General features: G+C 38.5%; 2 protein-coding genes across 2 annotated transcripts; both read left to right on the plus strand.

Annotated features, from left to right (window-relative positions):
• Positions 1–14261: 14261 nt before the first annotated feature.
• Positions 14262–15194, plus strand: LOC136174833 (olfactory receptor 5W2-like). Its single transcript, XM_065945082.1, has one exon. The coding sequence runs from the start codon at positions 14262–14264 to the stop codon at positions 15192–15194; it is 933 nt and encodes a 310-aa protein (XP_065801154.1).
• Positions 15195–19695: 4501 nt separating this feature from the next.
• On the plus strand, positions 19696–20625 carry LOC136174772 (olfactory receptor 5W2-like). The gene has a single exon (XM_065944980.1). It carries the CDS (start codon positions 19696–19698, stop codon positions 20623–20625), a length of 930 nt encoding a protein of 309 aa, XP_065801052.1.

The raw sequence follows: 20625 nt of genomic DNA on the forward strand, positions 1-20625 counted from the left end.
GAAAGGATGAAAATGAGGCTGACAAGTTTTCTACCCTGCTTCTTGACCTTTAGTTTTAACTAATGGAAAAGACAGTGTAATATGGGTATTCCCTAATTCTACAGGCAATGAGGCCTCAACCACAAACTTGGGCCAGAATCTAATGTTAGAGCCAGGCCCTGTTACATAAGTCTATATCTTTTATCATTGTAACTTTGATTTTTTTCTTCACACTCACTCCTTACAGGTGGAAGTTTAAATTAGTCTCCTTTATGGAAGATAATTTGCTAATATTTGAATGAAATATACAATTCACCTGGAATTTGAAAATTAAATATGAAAGTATCATTTAAACCAGTAATTCCACTTCTAGTAATTGAGCCTGCAAAAGTTTACCACTTTCAAAGTATTCATGGCATCAGAGCTTATAGTCAATTCAGTTCAGTTCATTATCTCAGTCGTGTACAACTTTCTGCAACCCCATGGACCACAGGACGCCAGGTTTCCCTGTCCATCACCAGCTCCTGAGGCTTACTCAAACTCATGTCCATCAAGTCATTGATGCCATCCAACCATCTCATCCTCTGTCGTCCCCTTCTCCTCCCACCTTCAATCTTTCCTAGCATCAGGGTCATTTCCAATGAGATAGTTTTTGGTCAGGTGTCCAAAGTGTTGGAGTTTCAGCTTCAGTGTCAGTCCTCCCAATGAATATTTGGGACTGATTTCCCTTAGGTTTGACTAATTGGATCTCCTTGCGGCCCAAAGGATTCTCAGTAGTCTTCTCCAACACCATAGTTCAAAAGCATCAATTCTTTGGCGCTCAACTTTCTTTATAGTCCAACTCTCAATCCATACATGACCACTGGATAAACCATAGCTTTGACTGCTGCTGCTGCTAAGTCACTTCAGTCATGTTTGACTCTGCGTGATCCCATAGATGGCAGCCCACCAGGCTCCCCCATCTCTGGGATTCTCCAGACAAGAACACTGGAGTGGGTTGCCATTTTCTTCTCCAATGCATGAAAGTGAAAATTGAAAGTGAAGTCGCTCAGTCGTGTCCAACTCTTCATGACCCCATGGACTGCAGCCTACCAGGCTCCTACGTCCATGGAATTTTCCAGGCAAGAGTACCAGAGTGGTTTGCCATTTTCTTCTCCAATAGCTTTGACTAGACAGACCCTTGTTGTCAAAGTAATGTCTCGGCTTTTTCATATGCTGTCTAGGTTGGTCTTAGCTTTTCTTCCAAGGACCAACTGTCTTTTAATTTCATGGCTGCAGTCACCATCTGCAGTGATTTTGGAGCCCCCCAAAAAAAGTCTCTCACTGCTTCACTTCTCTAATGAGCAGAATTATGGCAGAAAAACATTGAAGTATATTAAATTCCAAGCAAAATAGAGTGTCAATAGATTGCCATGAATAACCGACTTTCACCTATATGATGTAAATTTATTATACTATCTAAAGACTATTTTCATCTAAAATTGGCCCATTTTATTAGATCTACTTTGTGGTATAAAAAAGAAAAAAATTAAGCCCATTAAATGGAAGGCCAACAATGGAATCTACTGACTGATCCTGCCTTTTTGAGAATTTGCATGGTTGAATAACGAATTGGGAAAATTACTTTAGGAATCAATAATAAAAAATTTTTCAAGAATGCATAATAACTCTTCTATCTTGAGATTTTGCAAAATAAGAAGTCTACACTAAAGACTTTGGTGGGTCCTACCCTGTCTGCTTCGATCCTCATCACTATACTCCCCTTCTTACATCACTTGCATCTCATATATCCACCAATGACTGATTTTAAAATGTCATCATACAACTGCAGTGTTATCAACGACAGTGTGTAGAAGGCTGATGTGTGTTTGTGTACTCAGTCACTGAGTTGTGTCCGACTCTTGTGGCACCGTGAACTATATCCTGCCAGGCTCGTCTGTTCATGGACCTCTCCTGGTGAGAATACTGGAGTGGGTGGCCATTTCCTCCTCCAGGGGACCTTCCCCACCGAGGGGCTGAACCCGTGTCTCTGTGTCCCCTGCACTGACAGGCATGTTCCTCACCACTGCGCCCTGGGAGCCCCGTCAGTGGACTTCTGCTGCAGTCACCTTCCTGCATCTTGATCCCGTCATCCCTGCCCCTGAAATGTGTGTGTGCGCCTAGTTGCTCAGGCGTGTTTGATTCTTTGCGGCCCCGTGGAGCCCGCCAGGCCCCTCTATCCATGGAATTCTCTTGGCAAGGATACTGGCGAGACATGCCATTTCCTCCTCCAGGAGATCTTCCAGACCCAGGGATCAAACCCATGTCTTCTGCCTTGCAGGTGGTTTCTTTATCTTCTGAGACATCAGAGAAGCTCTGCCACCAAAATACTTAAGTACAAATATGACATAACCATCAAATGGTAGATTTGAGCATATGTCCAGTCTCAAAAATAGAGAGATACATATGGGTCATTGGCTGTATAACTATATTTGTAAAAAAAAATAGTGATATGAATGTTCAACAATTCAATAAGCACAAAGTTCTGTGTTAAAGACAAAAACTGCAACTTTTCACCTCCCTGGATATTATCTCTCTTTAGAAATATTCTATGAGCCATTTACCAATATTTATTAATATCAGTAACCTCAGATACACAGATGACACCACCTTCATGGCAGAAAGTTAAGGAGAACTAAACATCATCTTGATGAAAGTGAAAGAGGACAGTGAAAAAGTTGGCTTAAAGCTCAACAAGAAAACTAAGATCATGGCCCACCCGGTCCCATCCCGGTCCCATCACGTCATGCCAAATAGATGGGGAAACAGTGGAAATAGTGGAAGACTTTTTTTTTTTTTTTGGAGGGGGGTCCAAAATCACTGCAGATGGTGATTGCAGCCATGAAATTGAAAGATGCTTACTCCTTGGAAGGAAAGTTATGACCAACCTAGACAGCATATTAAAAAGCAGAGATATTACTTTGCCAACAAAGTTCTGTCTAGTAAAAGCTGTGATTTCTCCAATGGTCATGTATGGATGTGAGAGTTGGATTGTAAAGAAAGCTGAGTGCCGAAGAATTGATGCTTTTGAACTTTGGTGTTGGAAAAGACTCTTGAGAGTCCCTTGTACTGAAAGGAGATCCAACCAGTCCATCCTGAAGGAGATTAGTCCTGGGTTCATTGGAAGGACTGATGTTGAGGCTGAAACTCTAATCCTTTGGCCACCTGATGAGAAGATCTGACTTATTTGAAAATACAGCACTAGGAAGACCCAGAGGGATCGGGGGGGGATCGGGATGGGGAATACACGTAAATCCATGGCTGATTCATGTCAATGTATGACAAAAACCACTACAATATTGTAAAGTAATTAGTCTCCAACTAATAAAAAGAAGGAAAAAAAGAAAAAAAAAAAAAAGAAAATACACTGATGCTGGGAAAGATTGAAGGTAGAAGGAGAAGGGGACGACAGAGGAAGAGATGGTTGGATGGCATCACTGACTCGACGTGAGTTTGAGTGGACTTAGGGAGTTGGTGATGGACAAGGAAGCCTGGCATCCTGCAGTCCATGGAGTCACAAAGAGTTGGACATATCTGAGCGAATGTACTGAACTGAACTGATGATCCATTTAGCAAAGTTACCCTAACTTTAAGACAAAACTTTTCAATACCACTGAGCCTGCTGTGTAAAAAAGGACTTCAACCAGATTACTTGTAATGTCCTCTCCAGCTGATACACCCTTTGCCTATAATATACGATTGCTGTTTAAATCCTCTTCCACTATTGAAAAGCACTAGAAATTTGGAAAATGTTGGGAAAAAAAAAAAAGGAATCATTTCATCTTCAAGGAAAAAAAATTGTACTATTAATGTAGACAATATAAACCTGCGACAGTGGTGGCATGAAGCTTTGGATAGTATGTGTTTCAGGAAGCCAAAGTCTTTTAATTATGGCTCTTGTGTCACCTCTTATTCAAATTCAGACTCTCATAGAGTCCTCAAAGAAGTGGATATCCAAATTTATTAGCCTGCCAGTAAGTAAAACTTGAATAAAAAGCTAACAGTAAATAAACACAGTATAATAACTCATCTAAAGAATATTTTTGTTGTTCAGTCACTAAGTCATGTCTGATTCTTTATGACCCTATGAACTACAGCACAACGCTTCCCCATCCTTCACTATCTTCTGGAGTTTGCTCAAGCTCACGTCTATTGAGTCAGTGATGCCATCCAACCATCTCATCCTCTGTTGTCCCCTTCTCCTCTTGCCCTCAATCTTTCCCAGCATCAGGGTCTTTTCCAATGAGCCAATTCTTTGCATCAGGTGGCCAAAGTATTGGAGCTTCAGCTTCAGCACCAGTTCTTCCAGTGAATATTCAGGGTTGATTTCCTTACGGTTGACTAATTTGATCAGATTGATCAAACCAGTCAATCTAATAACAGCAAGATGCAAATAATTAACTTAGCAACTGTTGGTGAGGATGTGGAACAGCCATGACTTTTACACATTAACTGTAGAATAAGAATTGTTGCTGCACTTTGTAAAACTCTGAAGTGAAGTGAAGTGAAAGTCACTCAGTTGTGTCCAACATATTGCGACCCCATGGCTATATATTCCATGGGATTCTCCAGGCCAGAATAGAAGAGTGGGTAGGCGTTCCATTCTCCAGGGGAATCTTCCCAACCCAGGGATCAAACCCAGGTCTCCAGCATGGCAGGAAGATTCTAAATTGTGTCTAATGTAGCTGGACATATACATGTCATATAACTTAAAAATGCCACTCTTTGAATGATACCTGAAAGAAATGAGTGAATATGACCAAAAAAAGATTTACACAAATATATACTTAATTGCATTATTTGTAATAATCTTTTCAAATGAGCCAGCTCTTCGCATCAGGTGGCCAAAGTATTGGAGTTTCAGCTTCAACATCAGTCCTTCCAATCAACAGCCAGGACTGATCTCCTTTAGGCTGGATCTCCTTGCAGTCCAAGGGACCCTAAAGAGTCTTCTCCAACGCCACAGTTCAAATGCATCAATACTTCGGTACTCAGCTTTCTTTACAGTCCAATTCTCACATCCATACATGACCACTGGAAAAACCATAGCCTTAGTCAAGGCTAGTCAGAAGGACATTTGTTGGTAAAGTAATGTCTCTGCTTTTTAATATGCTGTCTAGGCAGGAGGGGAAAGGGACAACAGAGGATGAGATAGCTGGATGGCATCACCGACATGGTTTGGGTAAACTCCGGGAGTTGGTGATGGACAGGGAGGCCTGGCGTGCTGTGATTCATGGGGTCGCAAAGAGTCAGACACAACTGAGCGACTGAATTGAACTGAACTAAGTTGGTCATAAGTTTCCTTCCAAGGAGTAAGTATCTTTTACTTTCATGGCTGCAATCACCATCTGCAGTGATTTTGGAACCCAAGCAAATAAAGTAAGTCACTGTTTCCACTGTTTACCCACCTATTTGCCATGAAGTGATGGGACCGGATGCAGTGATCTCAGTTTTCTGTTGAGCTTTAAGCCAACTTTTTCACTCTCCTCTTTCACTTTCATCAAGAGGCTCTTTAGTTCTTCTTCACTTCCTGCCATAAGGGTGGTGTCATCTGCATATTTGAGGTTATTGAAATTTCTCCCAGCAATCTTGGTTCCAGCTTGTGCTTCTTCCAGCCCAGCGTTTCTCATGATGTACTCTGCATATAAGTTAAATAAACAGGGTGACCATATACAGCCTTGATGTACTCCTTTTCCTATTTGGAACCAGTCTGTTGCTCCATGTCCAGTTCTAACTGTTGCTTCCTGACCTGCATAGAGGTTTCTCAAGAGGCAGGTCAGGTGGTCTGGTATCCCATCTCTTTCAGAATTTTAAACAGTTTATTGTGATCCACACAGTCAAAGGCTTTGGCATAGTCAATAAAGCAGAAATAGATGTTTTTCTGGAACTCTCTTGCTTTTCTGATGATCCAGCAGATGTTGGCAAGTTGATCTGGTTCCTCTGCCTTTTCTAAAACCAGCTTGAACATCTGGAAGTTCACAGTTCATGTATTGCTGGAGCCTGGTTTGGAGAATTTTGAGCATTACTTTACTAGTGTGAGAGAGGTGTGCAATTGTGTGGTAGTTTGAGCATTCTTTGGCATTGCCTTTCTTTGGGTTTGGAATGAAAACTGACCTTTTCCAGCCCTATGGCCACGGTTGAGTTTTCCAAATTGGTGGCATATTGAGTATAGCACTTTCAAAGCATCATCTTTCAGGATTTGAAATAGCTCAGCTGGAATTCCATCACCTCCAATAGATTTGTTCGTATGGATGCTTCCTAAGGCCCACTTGACTTCGCATTCCAGGATGTCTGGCTCTAGGTGAGTGATCACACCATCATGATTATCTGGGTCATGAAGATCTTTTTTGTACAGTTCTTCTTTGTATTCTTGCCACCTGTTCTTAATATCTTCTGCTTCTGTTAGGCCCCTACGAGTTCTGTCCTTTATTAAGTTCATCTGTGCATGAAATGTTCCCTTGGTATCTCTAATTTTCTTGAAGATATCTCTAGTCTTTCCCATTCTGTTGTTTTCCTCTATTTCTTTGCACTGATTGCTGAGGAGGGCTTTCTTATCTCTCCTTGCTGTTCTTTGGAACTGTGCTTTCAAATGGGTATATCTTTCCTTTTCTCCTTTGCTTTTCCCTTCCCTTCTTTTCACAGCTATTTGTAAGTCCTCCTCAGACAGCCATTTTGCTTTTTTGCATTTCTTTTTCTTGGGGATGATCTTGATCCCTGTCTCCTGTACAATTTCACAAACCTCCATCCATAGTTCATCAGGAACTCTGTCTATCAGATCTAATCCCTTAAATCTATTTCTCACTTCCACTGTATAGTCATAAGGGATTTGATTTAGGTCATACCTGAATGGTCTAGTGGTTTTCTCCACTTTCTTCAATTTCAATCTGAATTTGGCAATAATGGGTTCATGATCTGAGCCACAGTCAGCTCCCGGTCTTGCTTTTGCTGATTGTATAGAGCTTCTCCATCTTTGGCTGCAAAGATAATCAATCTGATTTCGGTGTTGACCATCTGGTGCTGTCCATGTGTAGAGTCTTCTCTTGTGTTGTTGGAAGAGGGTGCTTGCTATGACCAGTGCATTCTCTTGGCAGAACTCTAGTAGCCTTTGCCTTGCTTCATTCTCTACTCCAAGGCCAGATTGGCCTGTTACTCCAGGTGTTTCTTGACTTCCTACTTTTGCATTCAGTTCCCTAAAGTGAAAAGGACATCTCTTTTGGGAGCTAGTTCTAGAAGGTCTTGTAGGTCTTCATAGAACTGGTCAACTTCAGCTTCTTCAGCGTTACTGGTCAGGACACAGACTTGGATTACCGTGATATTGAATGGTTTGCCTTGGAGACAGTGAGCGTATATTTAGGAAAAGTACACAACCATGAAGATGAATGAACTGCCTTGACATACAAAAGTGTAGGGAAATTTCACAAAAATAATATTGAGTGAAAGAAGTCGGAAATGAAAATGTGAAACCTATATGATTATGCTACAATATTACTCAAAAATATTAAAACTAAAGTATCACTGTGGTGGTGGCTGTTTAGTTACTATGTCTTGTCCAACACTTTGTGACCCCATAGACCCACCAGGCTTCTCTGTCCGTGGGATTTCTTAGGCAAGAATACTGGAATGGTTTGCCATATCTTATTCCACATGATCTTCCTGGCCTGGGGATAGAAGCCGTTTCTCCTGATTTGCAGGTGGATTCTTTACCACTGAGCCATCATGGAAGCCCAAGATATCATATTGGATATCAATTTGTAATAGATGTGCGGTGACAGTTTCCGAGACACTAGGTATGTTTTATCTTTGGTGTTCTGAGTTTAGCATCTTATCATTATTGAAAATTTCCTTGTAGTATATACTTTTATAGAAGGACATTTTCTTTATGTGTATCATACTCTTAAAAAAATTCAATAAACAAGGTATGTTCACTGACAATTGCTGAATTTTACTTTTTTTAATCTAACAGTTTCTTGTGCAAAATAAGTGCTAATATATTTGTGAAATTGACGCAGTGCACTATTTCATAGAGCATCTCAGTGCATAGTTAATGTTTATGTTACTAGAAGAGTTGATCTGTTTGTAGAATGGCACAGTCCATAGTCTTTCACAGAGTTCTCCTAGTCTTTCTCCCACCAGCAGTGGGATATAATGAACTTTGGTTCCCTATCATGCAGTGAGCTCTGCATCTCAGTACTCCAAGTTTGAGGAACATACAGCTGTGTCCTGAAAAATTAATCTTCCGGGTATTCATTTACTTACACACAATTTTACTATCACCAGGGGCGCTAGAGAAACCCTAAGTATAGATGGTATTTTTTCTCATTTGTTTGTACCTGAGGAATACATTTTCTCCTTGAGACATGTTTTCCCATTATTTAAGGTCTCCATTTTTAATGAGACACAGATCCCTTTGGGAGATACTTTAGTTTATCCAACTTGTAATTGTAACGTAGCTAACCAAACTCAGTTTTAAATGGCTAGGTGGGGAAAGATTGAAGGCATGATAGTCTACATGGTCTTGAGGAGCTATTACAAAGTGCAAGTCGGGTTCTGGTTGAATAAAATGCAACTTAAGGGATTTTTGAATCCCAAAAGATTAGGAAGGACATGAGGGAAATTTAATTTGGATAGAAATAGAAGTAGGTAATCAAAGGCAATTCTATATACAGCAAATATGTGCCAGAAAGGTTAATAATGATACTGAAATTCTTCTGTGACATATGTGCATCAGTTTCTTCATTTTAACCAGTGGGAAATTATTAGCAATTAGTTTTGTGGTTTGAGTTTTTTCTCAACAAAATCTCCACAGTAATGCATCTGATATTTGATTATTGGGTTGATCACACCAAGAATGGCAATAGCAAGGACATTAAAAAGGTATCAAAAATTGTCCCTATGAATCATTTTTCCCAAATTAAAAACGTACTAATGATATGAAATTTTGCTAGATGAGTTTCTTAGGTTTATAGAAAAAAACAAAAAACAAAAAACAAAAAAACAAAAAAACACACACACACAAGAAAAAGCAGGAAACAAGCAAAAAAAATAAATAGAAATTTAACCCAAATAAATAAGAGTATAATCTGTGTTCCTGTTAAATACCAAATGAAACTTCAGATAAATCAAAAAATTACGCATAATCGGCATTTTAAATTTTAACCCATTGTTACTTTATTGTCATTTCCCTAATAAGATGCTGAGCAAGCTTTTATATATAACTTTGCTATTTAAATATATTCTTGGTGAGAGTATCTATTCAATCCTTTGTATAAATTTTACTAATTTGATTTTTATTACTGAGAAGAGATTTTCATAAAGTTTGGACACAAGGTCTCTGTCAGATATATAGATTCATGATTTTCAGACATTTTCCTCACTTTTGAGATATCTATACTATATATAAATACCATTATTGTTGTTCTGTTGCTAAGTTATGTAGGACTCTTTGCGACCCCATGAGTTGTAGCACGCCAGGCTCTCCTATCCTCCGCTGTCTTCCTGGGTTTGCTAAACTCATGTCCATCGATTTGGTGATGTCTTCCAACAATCTCATACACTGCCGACCCCTTCTCCTCCAGCCCTCAGTCTTTCCCAGCATCAAGGTTTTTTCCAGTGAGTTGGCTCTTCACAGCAGATGGCCAAAGAAATGGAGCTTCAGCATCAGCACCAGCCTTTCCAGTGAATATTCAGGGTTGATTTCTTTCAGGACTGACTGGTTTGATCCCAGTCTTCTCCAGCACCACACTTTGAAAGCACCGATTCTTCATCCCTCAGTCTTCTTTCTGGTACCACTCTCACAGCCTTACGTGACTACTAGGAAAACCATGCCTTTAGCTGTTTGATTCTTTGTCAGCAAAGTGGTATCTCTGCTTTTTAATACACTCTCTAGGTTTGTCATAGCTTTCCTCCCAAGGAGCAAGCATCTTTAAATTTCAATGTCCATAGTGATTTTGGAGCCCAAGAAAAATAAAATCTATCATTGCTTCCACTTTTTCCCCCTCTATTTGCCATGAAGTCGTGCGATCAGATACCATGATCTTTGTTTTTTGAATGTTGAGTTTTAAATGATCGTTTTCACTCTCTTCTTTCACCTTCATCAAGAGGTTCTTTAGTTCCTCTTCATTTCTGTCATTAGGGTGGTACCATCTGCATATCTGAGGTTTTTGGTATTTCTTAAGGCAATCTTGATTCCAGCTTGGGCTTCATCCAGTCTGGAATTTAGCATAATGTACTCTGCATATACAAGTTAAATAAACATGGTGACAATATACAACCTTGATGTACTCCTTTCCCAATTTTGAACCAGTCCATTGTTCCAAGTCTGATCCTGACTGTTGTTTCTTGACTGCATACAGGTTTATCAGGAGGCAGGTAATGTGGTATGGTATTTTCATCTTTTTAAGAATTTCCTACAGTTCATTGTGATCCACACTGTCAAAGGTTTTTACATAGTTAATGAAGTAGAAGTAGATATTTTTCTGAAATTCTCTTGCTTTTTTCCTATGATCCAACTGATGTTGGCAATTTGATTTCTGGCTCCTCTGCCCTTTCTAAATCCAGCTTGTACATCTGGAAGTTCTCAGTTCATGTCTATTGAAAGTGAAAGTGAAGTCACTCAGTCGTGTCCGACTCTGCGACTCCATGGACTGTCACCTACCAGGCTTCTTCATCCATGGAATTTTCCACATAAGAACACTGGAGTGGGTTGCCATTTCCTTCTCCAGGGGATTTTCCCGACCCAGGGATCAAACCTGGGTCTCCCACATTGCAGGCAGATGCTTTACCATCTGTTGAAGCCTAGCTTAAAAGATTTTGAGCATTTCCTTGCAAGCTTGTATAATGAACATAATTGCATGGTAGTCTGAGCATTCTTTGTCATTGCCATTCTTACAGGTTGGAATGAAATCTGACCTTTTCCAGTCTTGTGACCATGTGTGAGTTATCCAAGTTTGCTGGCATATTGAGTGCAGCATTTTAACAGCATCGTTTTTAAGATTTGAAATAATTCAGCTGGAATTCCAGTCCCTCCACTAGCTTTGTTCCTAGTAGTCCTTTCCAAGGTCCACTTGACTTCACACTATAGGATGTCTGGCTCTAAGTCTGTGATGACAACATCGTGGTTATCCGGATCATTAAGACATTTTTGTACAATTAAGCTGTATCTGTAGGAAAAACTTCAAAACAAGTAAAGTGCTATTTTTCACTTATTTTCCCAGGTGACTCAGTGCTAAAGAATCTGCCAGCCAATGTAGGAGACACAAGAGACACAGGTTCCATCCAAGATTTGGGAAGATTGACTAGAGGAAGAAATGGCAACCCAATTTCAGTATTCTTGCTGGGAAAATTCTATGGACAGAGGAGCCTGGCAGATTGTGGTCCAAGCGGGGTGCAAAGAGTTGGACATGATTGAGCAACTGAGCATGGCACATTATTTTCTACATTAATAGTCATAAATGCTTAATGGCTTAGAAAGTACCACCTTTCAAATCCTTGTGCCATGAAGTTTAGAAAATACAAAATAAACACTGCTCTAATTTCTGAGGCCTTAAATTTAGTACAGAGATTCTTACATAAACAAATTAATTTAACTCAGAAAAAAAAATGCATTGTTTACAGAATGTGAGGGAGACATAAAGTTAATGAAATATCCTTTGGTATGTGGTTGTATAATAGGAGTAAGATAATGTTTGGTGTTGATGGCTGCCAATATTGTAGTGTTGACAATAACATGGCATCATTATGCATGACAGATAAAGAGCAGAAACAACCCAACATTTACCCAACTGAACAATGGGTCATTATAGTGTGTAATATCCTTAAAATAAAATATTATTGTGCCCTTCAATGAAACAGAATTCTGATTCTGAGACATGAACAACATGGATGAGCCTTGATAATATTTCGCTGAAGAAAAAAAGTCTGAGAGAAGAAAAAGTACAATACATCTGGCATGATTCTGTTTATATGCAAGACTAAGAATAAGACTCTGCACAGAGTCAGAATATAGATTAGTGGTTGCCAGGGCTGGGGTCAGCAGGGACTGGGAATGAGACCTAATAGGTATAGACTTCTTACGGAATTGATGAAAATGTTCTGTAGGTAGATAGTGGTGAAGACTGAAAAGCCTTGAAAGCAAGATAAAACTGAAACAAACAAACAAAAACCTATATACATTAAAAGGGTGAATTCTATGGCATATGTAATATAAGTATTATATTTCAATATAAAAGAAAATACAGTTAGAGTGTAGTTATACTCCTAAATGAGGTATGAAGGAGAATGTTTCAAAAACACAGTGAATAATGCAAAGAAGTTAGAAGTGATGGAGGGAGGGATCTTGTGTGAGTTTCTTTAGGTTTCCTGGTTTACTAGAGAAGGAGGAAATAGTTTCAGGGTAACTGTCAAGCAGTCCTACCATTTGCAGCTTTCTTCCTAACACAGAGCAATTTGGTAACAACAGTGAAGAACAAAAACTCAGCTGGGGCTAAGTTGTTTTGAACTCTTAAGGGAATATAGAGAAACAGAAATATAATTAATGAAGAGTTTATATAACGTCAAAGCCTAAGGGCAGTAGCTCTGGGATTTAACTCCCAATGTACCTGGTAAAATAAAGACCATCTGCCAGGGTTCTTCCCTGGTGGTTCAGATGGTAAAGAGTCTGCTGCAGTGCAAGAGACCTAGGTTTGCTCCCTGGATGGGGAAGATCCCCGGGAGAAGGGAATGGCAACCCACTCCAGTATTCTTGCCTGGAGATTTCCATGGACAGAGGAGCCAGGGATGGTCACATGGGGTCACAAAGAGCTGGACACGGCTGAGTGACTAACACTCACTGGTTGTTATTCAGCTACTCAAGCCCTGCTCATCTCAGGTAGGTTTCTAGGTCCTACTTAAAGAATATAGGAGAAAATATTTAAGTTTTTGAGAAAAGCAAAGTTTTTATAAATGAAATATTTTATGCCTGCCTATTCTCTAAAATCTGCATTTAATGGTTAGTAATAATATTTTCTTCTCAGAACTGAATGAGTCTGAACTTGTTAATATCCACACATAATTACTTTTAATTTATTTCATTTAGTCCTTGGTTCATGGGAAAGCCTTTACTCTTTTTATCATTTGGTAAGTATTAAAAAACAATTTAAAGTATATATTGTTTTATTGAAAAAATAATGTAGGTACCACAGTAAAATTAAAAACATGTACAAATTCATCTCCACGTGAACCACACATATGCCCTGGGGGTCGCAAAGAGTCAGACATGACTGAGCGACTGAACTGAACTGAACTAAAGGAAAAAGTCTATTACTTACGTTCTATCCTCAGATACATTAAATATATATATACATATTCACACACATAAATACATACATATAACATAGAGAGAAGTCTGTGTATTTTAGAAGTATTTATTATCACTCTTTTCATTTACATTTTATTAAATTAAAGGAGATTTAAAATCTAAAGTGATGCAAATGTACGTGGTGCATTCTGTTGCTTTTACTTCCTTTTAACTTTTTTCTTCCACTGGTCAATAGATTCATCCCTTGACTACAACTACTACAAAAATAGATAATGAGCATTTTGGGAAAGCAGTTATAAATTTCTAGCAAAAAACTAAATAATACTTATTTCATGTATCTCCAAATACTAAACACAACATAAACTAAAATCTGTACTATATATATTTTTTTTTTTATTAACATTAGTCAGTGTTATACTCATTGTTTCTGGAACTAAGTTAAAGACTCTTAAATTGATCATGTGTTTTTGAGAAACATAAATTTTGTAATTATCTTTTCTAATCATTTTTTGTATTCAAGTGAATATTTTCAATCATAGAAAATGCTTAGTCTCATGTCTTAAACCTGGCTTCTCTATCACTGGTGTCTCTTACAAATTATTTTGAAGAAATAAAGAGAGTGAAATTTACCAATATCTACCCACTGAGATAAGGAAAATAATGCTCAGAGAAGAGCTTGTAGAAAGGAGCATACCTCACGAATGATATCTAAATTTACATCGCTATTTCTCAAAGTTCAATTCCAGATAATTTTTATTATTGCTCAGTGTACAGCTATCCCTCTTCAAGTGTACATTCACTTATCATGAATTTTTTTCTAAACATAAAAATACAGTTCTAGAATAAAACCATGCTCTATCTCATGACACTTTGCAGGTGTGCGGAAGGGTCACACATCACATGTCCTCTTCTTGATCACTTGCTGCAACTCTAGAAAAGAACAGAGAAGATGAGTAGAGAGAATTGCTCCTCCTTTGCTGAGTTCATTTTCTTGGGAATTACTGATAACACCAAGAACAAAGTGATCCTACTTACCATGTTTCTCCTTGTTTATCTCATCAACCTTCTGGCAAATCTCGGAATGATAACCCTGATTCGGATGGACCCCCAGCTGCACACACCCATGTACTTTTTCCTCAGCCACCTCTCCTTCTGTGACCTCTGCTATTCCACAGCCATCGGCCCTAAGATGCTCGTGGACCTATTTGCCAAGAACAAGTCAATCTCTTTCTGTGGCTGCGCGCTGCAGTTCTTGGTCTTCTGTATCTTTGCCGACTCTGAGTGTCTCCTGCTGGCAGTGATGGCCTATGACCGGTACAAGGCCGTCAGCAGCCCCTTGCTCTACGCGGTCAGCATGTCCAGCAGGCTGTGCTCCCTGCTCATGGCCGGGGTTTACCTGGTGGGAATGGCAGACGCTCTGATACACACGACATTAGCCTTCCGCTTATGCTTCTGTGGGTCAAATGAGATTAACCATTTCTTCTGTGATTTACCTCCACTTTTCCTCCTTTCCTGCTCTGATATACAGGTCAATGAGTTGGTGTTGTTTATTGTTTTTGGTTTCATTGAGCTGAGTACAATTTCAGGAGTCCTTGTCTCTTATTGTTATATCATTCTATCAGTCTTGAAGATCCACTCTGCTGAAGGGAGGTTCAAAGCTTTCTCCACCTGTACTTCCCACCTAACTGCTGTGGCAATTTTCCAGGGAACTCTGCTCTTTATGTATTTCAGGCCGAGTTCTTCGTACTCTCTAGATGAAGACAAAATGACCTCATTGTTTTACACCCTTGTGATTCCCATGTTAAACCCTCTGATTTATAGTTTGCGGAACAAAGATGTAAAAGAGGCCCTAGAAAAATTGAAAAATAAACTATATTTTTAAATAATTTTATTATATATCTGTACATAGGACTACACACATATAGTAACTGCTTAATGAAAATTATATGGCATGATAAATGAGAAATATAATTTTTTTCAGTTTCCTAAATGAATAATTATTTGTATTAAACCCTGCTCTTAAGAGATATTGCAGTTCCCCTCACATGTTATGCTTAGTTTAATATGTGGCCAGAGTTTCTATATGGCACTTGTTATTTTTGAAAAAGCTTTTGATATTTCTAATTGTGCTAATTCTGGAGTAATTTTCCGTTCAAACATTATTTCAATTTCACTAAGACATTACGCATGTACTGAGCAATCTTCTCCCACTTAGATTCTTTATATGTTATAGTACTTTTTTTTAGATTCCAAATTAATGAATTTAAGTTGGTGCTAGTATTAGACAATAATGAACTAAACTGTCAAGTAAGTTATAATTAGGCTTAAAATCATCGTGGATGGGGAACACATGTACACCCGTGGTGGATTCATGTCAATGTGTGGCAAAACCACTATAATATTATAAAGTAATTAGTCTCCAATTAAAATAAATAAATTCATATAAAAATCATCATGGAATAAAAAATTGAGTGCTGTAAATCCAAAAGCAAAGTATCTAAAACTAGTGTAAAGTAAAAGCATCTTTGGATAAAGATATTCAGTCTCATATCTAAGAAAGATCCATGTTGGGCGATGAAAAGATAGCAGTCAGAAGATGTGACAATTGGACAGGACTTAAGTAGAGAATCCCCTGTCTTTAGCAGGAAATAAGTGATGCTTTCTGCACCATGGGATAATCTCAAGGATGCTAACCTAAGTAAAATATGTCAGTCAGAGAAAAATTAGTACAGTATGATCTCATGTAGATGTGGACTCTAAAAAGGTAGAATGAACTCATAGGAGCAGAAAGAAGAGTATTGGTTGCTAGGAGTTGGAAGGTGGGAGAAATGGGTGATGCTGTTCAAAGTGCGCAAGCTTTTTGTTACTACATTTGATGAATAAGTTCTGGGGATCTAATATACATGGTGAATCTAGTTAACCACACCCTATTATAAATTTGAAATTAGCTGCAAAAGTAGATCTTAAGTGTTCTCACTACACACACACTACAATGGTAACTATGTGAGGTGATGAATGTGTTAACTGATTTTAGTGTGGTGATCATTTCACAATATAAACATATATCAAATCATCACTGTGTATATCTAACGAATGTAAATGCTGTTTGACAGTTATATCTGAATAAATCAGGGAAAAAAGAAGAAAAGAAGCTGAAAGTTAGGTTACAAAGAGCAATGGGAAGAGCCTTGGTAAAGTACATTATTGCGCTGTCATTATCAGCTATCAACACTGTGTCATATCATCTAAGGTAATTTCCTTTCCTTTTTCCTCATTCTCAGTCCTGGTTAAACGCCTTTCTTGTCCCTTTGAGCTCCACAAACAACCATCTACTTAAGGCATTATTTTACTTTCTGTGACCTTAGGAAGCAGCCCAATCACACCAGATACCAAGATGGTAGACCATGTTTTAGGACTATGGAGAATTCCATTGCTGTCTGTTTGGGAGGACTTAAGAGGACATAAAAGTGTAACGTCCAAGATACTTTTCCAATTTTGTCTATAACTAATATAAATAATAGTAAACAAATTATTTTAAGAAAAATAATAGAACTCTGTTGACTTAGAAAAAATCGTCACTGTGCACAATTTTTAAAATGAGACGTCTTCACTCATATGATCTATATACATAGAAAAATTCCCAAAGCAAGTATGTTTTTATCCTTGTCATTGTTCTCTGTTCTTCATTTGATAGTGAAAAATGCATAACAATAAATATTTAGAAACCACTACCTTTACAAATCCTAGTACCATGTAGTTTAAGAAATACAAAAGAACCATTGATTTTATTCCTGTGGCCTTTAATGTAGTAAAAAAGAAATCTTAAGTAAATAAAATAAACATAATTCAGAAAAGAGTGCACTATTTAGACAATGTGATGAAGCCACAAAATCAGTGAAATGTCCTTGGATGATATGTAGTTGGAGAATGGGAAAAAACTCATATTTGGTAATGAGGGCCGTCTTGAAAGGGATAGACAGGGTGTTTATGGTGTCGCTATTCATATCAGCTGAAAAGTAGAAACAAGCCAGTGTTCATCTCCTGAAAAATGGATCATCAAAGTGTATTATATCCATAACATGAAACGCTATTCAGCAACATAATGAAACAAAATTCTAACACATGGAACAACATGGATGAAACCTGAAAAAATTTTACCGAAGAAAATAAACCTAACGGGAAACACACACACACACACACACACACACACACACACACACACACACACACACACACACACACTGCATGATTCTCTTTATAGGCAATGCCAATAATAGGAAACTGCATAGTATCAGAACGTAGATTAGCAATCTCCAGGCTCGAGAGGGAGGAAGGGAGAGTGAGAGCTAGTAGGCGTAGATTTCTTCTTGGACTGATGAAGATGTTTTGGAACTAGAGAGCAGTAATGAGTGAGCAAACTTGAAAGTGCACTAAAAATCAGAGAACTGTATACATTAGAAGGATGATTTTATGACATAGGATTATATTTCAAGATAAAAGAAAATACGATCAAAGTGCAATATTCCGACATGAGGTAGTGAAGGAGAATATTTCAAAAACACAATGAACAATCACAAAGAGTTGGATGAAGGGGGACCTTTTAGAATTTCACTGTAAGTTTCCTCTTTGACTAGAGAAGGAGGAGATAGTTTCCGGGTAGCTGGCACACACCATACAAATCGTTTGGGGTACCCTTCCCTCCATAGAGCAAGTTGGACACAGTAATGAAGCATAAACACTCAGCTTCTGCTGTTGTTCCTGAATTCGCAGGGGAATGTGGTGGTGGTTCTGTTTCAAAGCCCGTCTGACTCTTTGCAGCCTCAGGGATGGCAGCGCACCAGGCTCCTCTGTCCTCCACTATCTCCCAGAGTTAGCTCAAATTAATGCCCATTGTGTCAGTGACGCTATCTAGTCATGTCTTCCTCTGCCAGGGGAATATACAGGAGCAGAAATATAATTAATGAAGTGTTTGAATAACACTACAGCCTAAGGGCCATAGCACAGGGATTTAAGTCCCAACATACCTTGTGAAATAAAAGGCCAAATGCTCAGTACTGTTCAGCTCCCCAAGACCTGCTCTTTCCAGGTACGTTTCCGGATCCTAACTTAAGAAAAATAAGAGAAAATATTTAAATTGGGGGGGGCGGGGAATAAAAGTTTGTAAATGAAGGACATTATGCCTACCTACTCACTAAAATCTGCATTTAATGGCAGAAATATTTTCTTCACAACATTGGAAGCATCTGTGTGAACTTGCTAACATTCATAATGTAATTTTATTTTCCTGTTGGCTCACATAAAAGTCTTTGCTCCTTTTTTCACTGAGTGACTGTACATAAATTAAGGTGTATTTTGTTTTATAGCATAGATACCACAATAAAAACAAAAGCATGTACAAACCCAGCTCCATGTAGATCACATACTATATTTACTTAGGTCTAAAGAAAAAGTCAACTGCTTTCATTTACATTAACATATATACACAGGCATACACATAAATACAACAGAGAGAGCAAGGTCTTTGCATTTTAGAAGCATTTGTTGTCCCTCATCTAATTTACATTCAATTAAATTGAGAGTCATTTAAAATCTAAAGTGGTGCAAATACATATGGTACATTCTGTGGTTTTCACTTCCTTTTAGCTCTTTTCACCCATTGGTCAAGAGTCATCCTAGACAGTAACCTCTCCACAAAGAGGTAATGGGCATTAGGGGAAAGCAATAGCAAACTTCTAGAAAGCAGGTCAGTTATAACATATTTCATGTCTCCCCAAATGCTAAGCAGAAGATAAGTTAAAACCAGTAACATAATGATTTTTATTATTACTAGTCAGTGATGTACTCACTGTTTCTGGAACTAAGAAGAACATTCTTAAACCAATCATGCTTTTTGGAGAGACAAAAACTAGTAATCATTTTTTTTCTTTTGTATTCAAGTGAATGTTTTTAAACAAAGCAAAAGCGCAGCCCGAAGTCTTAGAATCTGGTCTTGCTAATACTGGTGTCTCGTCCATGTGATTTTAAAGAATTGAAGAAAGGTAATGTCAACCAGCTCTACTCTCTGATATAAGGAAAATAAGGGTCAGAGAAGAGATTTTAGAAGTAGCAACCTCATGAATGGCATCTAGATTGACTTGAAGCATTCTCAAACATCTTTCTCATATGCCTTTTATTATTGCAGAATAGCCTTTATTATTGTAGAATAGACGGTTATGCCTCTTTAAAGAGTAGGTACAAGACTGGATTATTTTCTAAGAATAAAAAGACAACTAAGGAAAAAATGCTCTGCTTTATGATTTTTTGTTAGATGTGCAGAAGCATTAAACATGCATGTGTGATTTTCTTGATAACCTTCTCAAAAGTTTACACAAGATCTAAGAAGAATGGAAAGAGAGAATTGCTCCTCCTTTACTGAGTTCATTTTCTTGGGAATTACTGATAACACCGAGAATAAAGTGATCCTATTTACAATGTTTCTCCTTGTTTATCTCATCAACCTTTTGGCAAATCTCGGAATGATAACCCTGATTAGGATGGATCCCCAGCTGCACACACCCATGTACTTTTTCCTCAGCCACTTCTCCTTCTGTGACCTCTGCTATTCCACAGCCATCGTCCCTAAGATGCTCGTGGACCTATTTGCCAAGAACAAGTCAATCTCTTTCTGTGGCTGTGCGCTGCAGTTCTTGGTCTTCTGTAACTTTGTAGATTCTGAGTGTCTCCTGCTGGCAGTGATGGCCTATGACCGGTACAAGGCCGTCAGCAGCCCCTTGCTCTATGCGGTCAGCATGTCCAGCAGGCTGTGCTCCCTGCTCATGGCGGGGGTTTACCTGGTGGGGGTGATAGATGCTTTGATAAACACAACTTTAGCCTTCCGCTTATGCTTCTGTGGGTCAAATGAGATTAACCACTTTTTATGTGATGTTCCTCCTCTCCTGTTGATATCTTGCTCAGACACACAGGTCAATGAGTTAGTGATATTCATGATTTTTGGCTTTATTGAATTAAGCTCCATTTCAGGAGTCCTTGTCTCTTATTGTTACATCATCCTATCAGTCTTGAAGATCCACTCTGCTGAAGGGAGGTTCAAAGCTTTCTCCACCTGTACTTCCCACCTAACTGCTGTGGCAATTTTCCAGGGAACTCTGCTCTTTATGTATTTCAGGCCAAGTTCTTCATACTCTCTAGATGAAGACAAAATGACCTCATTGTTTTACACTCTTGTGATTCCTATGTTAAATCCTCTGATTTACAGCCTAAGGAACAAAGATGTAAAACAGGCCCTGGAAAAATTTAAAAATAAATGGTTTTAG

This window comes from Muntiacus reevesi, chromosome 9, assembly GCF_963930625.1.
Source record: "Muntiacus reevesi chromosome 9, mMunRee1.1, whole genome shotgun sequence".
NCBI classification, from domain to species: Eukaryota; Metazoa; Chordata; class Mammalia; order Artiodactyla; family Cervidae; genus Muntiacus; species Muntiacus reevesi.

Excerpts from the sequence above, each read along its gene's own strand:
- LOC136174833 (XM_065945082.1), top strand. The coding sequence starts at position 14,262 with ATGAGTAGAGAGAATTGCTCCTCCTTTGCTGAGTTCATTTTCTTGGGA.
- LOC136174772 (XM_065944980.1), top strand. The coding sequence starts at position 19,696 with ATGGAAAGAGAGAATTGCTCCTCCTTTACTGAGTTCATTTTCTTGGGA.